Here is a 6,923-nt window from a genome sequence, read left to right on the forward strand (position 1 = left end):
GGCCCGTGGGGAAGGAGGCGCCGTGCCCTCCCGGCCTCCTCAGCCGCCGTTCCTGGGGGCGCAGAGCCAGCCCTCCTCGCTCCCCTCTGCCCTCGCCTCTCTCTGCTTGCTGCCTTATGCTCTCCTTCGGTTTTTTTTCACGCAGCCTCTCTAAAAGCGCTGGCTGCGGCCGTGTGTCGGCATTACCCAGTGGGGCACCCTCAGCCCCTCTCTAGAATCGCACCTGTAGCGTAGGGTGAAATTATCAGACAGGCAGGGCTGCCCAGCTTGCCGAGTGTCTCTCCCATATTGTATGATTTCCTTGTAACGATAGGATGTTTTTCTAATTGTGTGGCATAAGTACAACTGTTAGTAATGTTAACTGCATTGAGTTCTTCCCCCAGGTGTCAATCGCCATTTCCACATGATTTGTATCCGAGATAAATTCAGTCAGAATATTGGACGGCAGATTTCTTCCAAAGTGATTTGGGACCATCTGAGCACCATGTATGATATGCAAGCTCTTGTGAGTATAAAGGGTTGATGTAGCCACTTACCTAAGCCATTCTTACTTCCTATAGTTCGAGTTTTGATAGGCCAAAATCACTGGGCCTGTCATACCTTTCATGTTAATAAGAATTACATGTCGTTCCAGTGAGTTGATGGGGTTTTACTTGTGTGAAAGTACATTAGGTAGGAGACAGTAAAACCTGCTGGGGTTTGTTATGGATTTGGTTTTGTCCATCCTGTGTTCTGACTTTGTTTGTTTAAGTTGCCTAAATGCTAATCCAGCAAACGTTTGCATAGGTACTTAAATGTCAAGCAAGGGGTTATAGTGTGTTTACATAAGAATTTGCCATGGTTGGGTTCCAGAAATGATCTCAAATGATCATGAGTCATGATCTCAAATACCTTGACCTTAGTAATCCGTTTGGTATCAGGAGCCTCCTGATTCTTTAATGTCTGAAGTGTCATGTTAAGAATTATTTAGCTACTAATTGCATGTAAAATAGAATTTGAGATTGCACTTCTAAATCCAAATTAAAGTTTTTACTAAAGTAATTCATAGAGATCTTTCGTTTCTTTCAAAGCACGAATCTGAGATTCTTCCGTTCCCTAATATAGAGAAGAATTTTGCTCTTCCTGACGAAATGATTCAAGAAGTGAGAGAAGGTAAGATGTGATAGCAGTCTCTTACCCCTGTTTGCTGTAATCTCATCTCAGAATGGGTAGTTTAACAGAACTCCCCCCTGCAAAAAAACCTAACGTGCCAATCCAAGGCCTTTCTTTCACGCTGGTGTGTGAGGTGTATCGGGAAAAAGAACTGTTAGCAACAGTTACAACTTTATCTCATGAATTTTTTAATCAGCTGACTGAAGGAAACTGTTGGGGAAAGGATCGCTGTTTGTGCTGTTCATATTCTCACTATCAGCCTCTGTGATTGAGCGCTGTAGGAGACAGGCTAGTGGGAGAGGTAGACCTTTGGTCAGATTGCACACAGTATTTCTCATGTTCTAAATATAATGTAGATGGGATGCTAATATAGCACAAACAGGTTCTATTTGTACCATTTAGATTCAACGTCTCCTTCTGGTTATAAGCAAAAGATCCCTGTGCTTCGCTGATATTAGTTTGCAGAGAGAAAGGCAAAATGTGATTCTGTGCAAGATGATTAGTAGTTTATTGTGGGTTTTTAGCACTTTGTTGAGACTGCTGTAATACTACATGAGACCATAATTTTTGCTAAAATAGACGATCTGCATACTTTAATGTGGTTCATTTTGTAGCGAGATCATTTTTTAAACAGTAGGAGCTATGGAGCTGCTGAAAATCACATTTTCTGCATATAATTTGTATACAATAATATTTCTGTGATGAAATTTTGACGATATAAGGCGGTTAAATAGCAACTCAGCTGATGTTTAAAAATGTACACCAGGAGTATACTTATTGAATAGCTGCAGTTTCAATAGCTGGAGAAACTTGCTTTTTGGCCATGGACTTGTGCCTTGTGCTGGTATAACCATCTCATTTTTAGGCCATTAATATTTTTAATACGGTTCATATGTCTTATTTTTAAAATCATTACTGGTTTGTAATGTCTGATAACAAATTTTTCATGGTTGTTTTTTTTTCTGTAGTTGCCTTAAAATTGATTGCAAACGAAAACATTATTAAATGTTTAAAGGCATTGGTATAGATTCACAGTGGTTTCATTGCCACTTCACGGTGAAGTCATCTCTTTGTGTTTTTACCTTCTTGGGATTGAACTACCTGGTTGTTCCAAAGCTCACTCGCTCATGATAAGCCTATCTGTATTGTCTAATGTTGTAGAAACATGCATCAGTTTGACAGAAGTCTTAAGTTAAGCAGTGAGAGCTGGATTTTCAAAGTTTAGCTGTATGTATGTTACTTAGTACTATTATCCAAGGTAGGAACTAGGAAGTTCACGCATCTGCCAAAGGAGTTCTTGGGGTATTTTAAATTACAGTGGAATGCTTCTCAATTACTAGGTACACTAAACTTTACATTAAAAATTGAGTATAAAATCATAATATAGCTAAGACATTGCAATATGTTTTGCTTATTTAGCATTTCACTTCTTCCTGTTAATAATTTCAGTGGAACTTTTTTACATGTGACATCATCTTGTTCAGTGCTTTACATTATGCTCATAGTATGCCTGGACTGCTAGCTATGTTTCTCTATCACAGTACTGAGGAACCTTTCTAAATTCCTGCTATATTTGTTAACATTATGCACATATGCTGAGGCTACTAATCCAGAAAAAATACATACGGTTCTTTAAAACTATCTAACCATTGCTTAACAATCCTTTCTGTAGGAAAAGTGATGATAGAAGAAGAAGTGAAAGAGGAAATAAAAGAAGAGATGGAAACGCATGCAGGTCCAGAAGAAGGTAAATTTGTAACTCTCTACTGTGTAATACGAGATTAAAAAACAACTGTAACTCTGAGAAATTAATGTTAAAATGTAAATCCTAAATATGGTGTACATTGTGATTTGTATTCAGACTTGGCATATGCTTATGCCAAGAACTAGAATAATTTAAGAATGCACAGAGTAAGCAATTGCCAATATCTGATACTTCAAGAGATTTCTCCTTTGCTCCTAATTCATACATGCAAAGTTGTATAGCTTTGGAGTTTTTTGGTTTTAATATGTACTTGATAAAACCCTGGGAGTCTGAAGTAATCTAAGGATCTCTGAAAGAAAATGGAGTCCCGTTTTACTGAACCTAAATACTCTGTGTTAGGATCTGCATAGTCACGGGGGAAAATAGGGCCTATAAATCAAAAAAGATTGTAAGATTGTATGCTTATATGGCAAGGTGGGCAGGGTGGGGTTTTTTATTTTATTTGCATTGTCTTGCTTCTTTTAAATTTAAGGCTTATATTCCTAACACTTTGCTGTAGAACAAAGTCAAATGTGAACAGTAGAGATCCTGCTATTTACTTTAATAGGCCAAGCCAACTGTTAACTATATAATTTCAAAATATTTATATCACAGAATAAGTGGTGTTTTAAGATTGAGTGTAATAAAAGATCTAAACATGTCTTTTAAAATTATATTAAATTTCACATTTTGGGTGTTCGGTTTTAAAATCTATCTATAATACTCAATGTAATGACCGTTGCTGATTATAAATTTCATAAATTGGTCCTATGTTCTGTAAATGTTCCTATTAAGTATTTTAATTTTAAATGCTGTTTAATTCCACGTAATGAATTTCATTTTTAGCCTGTCAAAATACATGCCTGTCTTTTTAAAGCAAATAATAAAAGCAAGATGTGCCTTTTTTACAGAAGATTTTTCCTTTAAAAGTGAAAGTAGTACTTAAATGGTGGTTAAATATGCTGAGAATTGATTGATTTGAAAGATTTTATGTAATATAAAAAAATTTGATATCACTTCTTGTTTGCCTATGTGTATAACTCTGATCTGGAATCATTACTTTGATCCTATTTCAGTTTTTGCACCCTCTGGAAGTTTAGGAAAAACAACTGAAAAGCCAAGCAGCAAAGAGAAAGAGAAAACTTCATCAGATTCTGGGTCCAAAGAAGGATCTGATAAGAGGAAGCGCAACAGAGTCACTGAAAAGGTCTTAAACGCAAACAGTAATCCCTCCAGTCCAAGTGCTGCAAAACGACGCAGAACATAAAGCAAGCTGTGAAAGAGAGAAGTAATAAACTCTGGAACATGAGGAGGGAACACTAAAAATGAGTAGCGGGATAATCGCTACATAAACTTTTTGGGAAAGGAAAAGATATCTGAGCCAGGTATTTGAAGAATCTGCACATTGGCTTTATACATGCAAGACTTTGTCTTTCCTGATGTGTTTTCTAGTCAGCACTGAATAGCTGAGCAATGGCTGCCTTCTCAGGGCGTTGGGGGAGAAAGCTGGCAGCATTAAGAGTTTTATGCGTATGTAACAATTTGTGGGTTGCATTTCAAACAAGCAACACACTCTGTGTCAGCATAGTTCAGTGAAACACAGAGCCTCAGTTCATGAAAAGCATAGGTTATTTCTAAAAATTTTGGGTCGTTCTTTCTGCCTTTGCTTTGTTACTGTCTTTGAATATTACAGACCCTGTGTGGGTAGTGTTGTTTGGCCATTTTACTTACTGCAAACGTAGCGTTTGTATCAAATGTCTGAATTTGTTGGTTCGGTAAAACTAAAATTCTTTTAAATACAGTTAACTACTGAGTTGAAGTATTCTTTCACTCTATTTGCTGGAGGAACCTTTACTTCTTTCACCCTTAGCAACGTAACATTTTTCAATCTTTATAAGTTTATATGCTGTAAGTGAAGTGAAAATGATAATGCCCCTAGAATAATAATAAGTATCCTAAATAAAATATCCAGTGATGTCACATGGCTTTGTAAGGGATCAGCTGAGCTGTGCATGAACCTGGGGATGTTGCTTCATCCATTTGTACTATAGTAGTATATAACAGTGGGTTTTGTACTTCATTATTTATTTTTTAAAGCAGTTTTAGTAGATGTTAATGGAATTGGTATTCCAAAATGTTAATTTTGTTCTACAACTTAAGAATCTTACTGACATTGTAATGCTTATCTTTTATATGCTAGAATATTAAGATTTGATAGAAGTTACTATTTTTGTGTTGTGAAAAGATGGACCACAATCAACAAACACATGTTAAATGGTGAATGAAGTAGGCAGAAATGTTACTGAATTTGTTTCACCATATTAGCTATCAGTTAATAAAAGAAGAATTACTTCTTAATCTATCAGTATTGCCTTCAAGGTGAGGAACTAGGAATCTGCTAGGTTTTACTTTTATTCTAGGTACGTAGCCAAGTTCTTGTCTGCCTTATTTGCTTCATTTGTTTTATACCAAGAATAAATTTGACTTGTCTTTATTTTACTAAATGGTAAATGTTGCGTAACTTGATTAAAATTTGGCCCAACTTACTTTGAAAGTTGCTTAGGTATCTTGTGTCTTCAGTGAAATTGGTCGAAAGTGCCTACCTGGTGATTTGTGGGGTTTTTTTTACTAACTTTGTCTGGCTCTTAGGAACTACAACCCTGCTATTTCTATAAGGTGTTTGATAAGATGTCCTGGCCTGCTGAAATCAATAGACAGGTTGCTCTAAGTTTCCAAACTAGAGGATTTTCTCTGTTCTAACTAGCATAACTCAGTTGTAAAGCCCTGGGTTGAGAAGGTGAAGTTTTTGTTGCAGTCTTTTGGAAGCTCACCTGCTTACCCTCTCGTAGGCACTGGTGAGCTCTAGAAGGTCAGAACTCTGCCAGGATAACCGCTTTTACAGCATGATGCAAGCTCACTGTTTCAGGGTGTGAAATAGTGGGGCATAATCAAATTCCGAACCAGAAGGTATGAAATGCCATGAATTTAGTGCTGTGCTCCAACTGATAAGCCTTGCAAAAGATAACCTACCAGCTGGAGAGCTCTGCAGAGCTCTAGTTTGTGGGAGAGATACTACAGGTGTCTCAGGTTTTCTGAGTGGGTAGAAATCGAACTTTTATAACCTCATGTGAGGAAGCTCCTGGTTTTAATTTTGACATTTAAGAAAAATGCTGAGATTAATTTATTTGTTGGTACCATCAAGTTGCAGAAGTTGTAATTATATGTCACAGATCTATCATCTAAGTGCTGAAAGATGAATGCCTCGGTTAATTCTTAAGGAAACAACAAAATTTAAAGTGGTGTTTACTTTGTTGTGATCTACATAGATCTTGGCCATAGGCTGCGGATTTTGTAACTTTCAAGTCTCACGGCCTTGTCGGTGAATCCTTTTCATCCAAGGGATTCTATTAAAAATGTTTTTGCTATACCAATGAAATGTTTTTTTTATAGCTTAAAGTAGAAATGCATCAACATTAACATGTACTGGTGCAATCTCTCAACACCATCCTTGAAGCAGGGAAAGTCCACTTGGGATTTCATGGTCAATCCAGCAACACAGATTATTTTAGGAATTTGTTGGTTGCAAAGTTAGATATTTGGAAAACGTAAATGCTTTAAATGACCCGAGTGCTGCAGCTCGCCTTTCTTCCCTTCCCTTTCACCGAGTCCTGGCTTCTTGGGAAGACTGTTCCTTTATTCATTTTCCTGTAAGAGGAATATTGCCTCGTTCTGTGAAGGGCTATGTTTTTGCCGTGTGAGGAAGCTAAATACACCAGTCACCCTGAAGGGAAGAGGAGAGCTCCCGTTGCCCCGCTCTTGTTGCCAGCAGCAATCAGTTTGTGTGGCCTGGCGGGGGGTGCATAGCCGTTCAGGACCCCTTACTGCTGCCCAGCGCCGGCGTGGATGCGAACGAGCAGAACTGTTTCCTCCTTTTCTCCCCTCAGGTGGCCCCGCCGAAGGGAAGGATCCCCGGACGAACGGCGGGGGCGGCCTCGGCGGCCGGCAGCGTGAGTGAGGGCGGAGCGGG

The 6,923-nt window shown here is 38.2% G+C and overlaps 1 protein-coding gene across 1 annotated transcript; it reads left to right on the forward strand.

Annotated features, from left to right (window-relative positions):
- Positions 1-383: 383 nt before the first annotated feature.
- On the forward strand, positions 384-4,163 carry MRGBP (MRG/MORF4L binding protein; the record flags this gene model as incomplete). The annotated part of the gene is made up of 4 exons (XM_009574077.1): positions 384-505; positions 1,071-1,152; positions 2,825-2,899; positions 3,973-4,163. Coding segments are annotated over 4 exons (470 nt in total), but the record flags the coding sequence as incomplete, so codon positions are not given.
- Between the last annotated feature and the right edge of the window lie 2,760 nt (positions 4,164-6,923).

The sequence above is a fragment of the Fulmarus glacialis genome, unplaced genomic scaffold (genome assembly GCF_000690835.1).
Source record: "Fulmarus glacialis isolate BGI_N327 unplaced genomic scaffold, ASM69083v1 scaffold45363, whole genome shotgun sequence".
Classification (NCBI taxonomy): Eukaryota; Metazoa; Chordata; class Aves; order Procellariiformes; family Procellariidae; genus Fulmarus; species Fulmarus glacialis.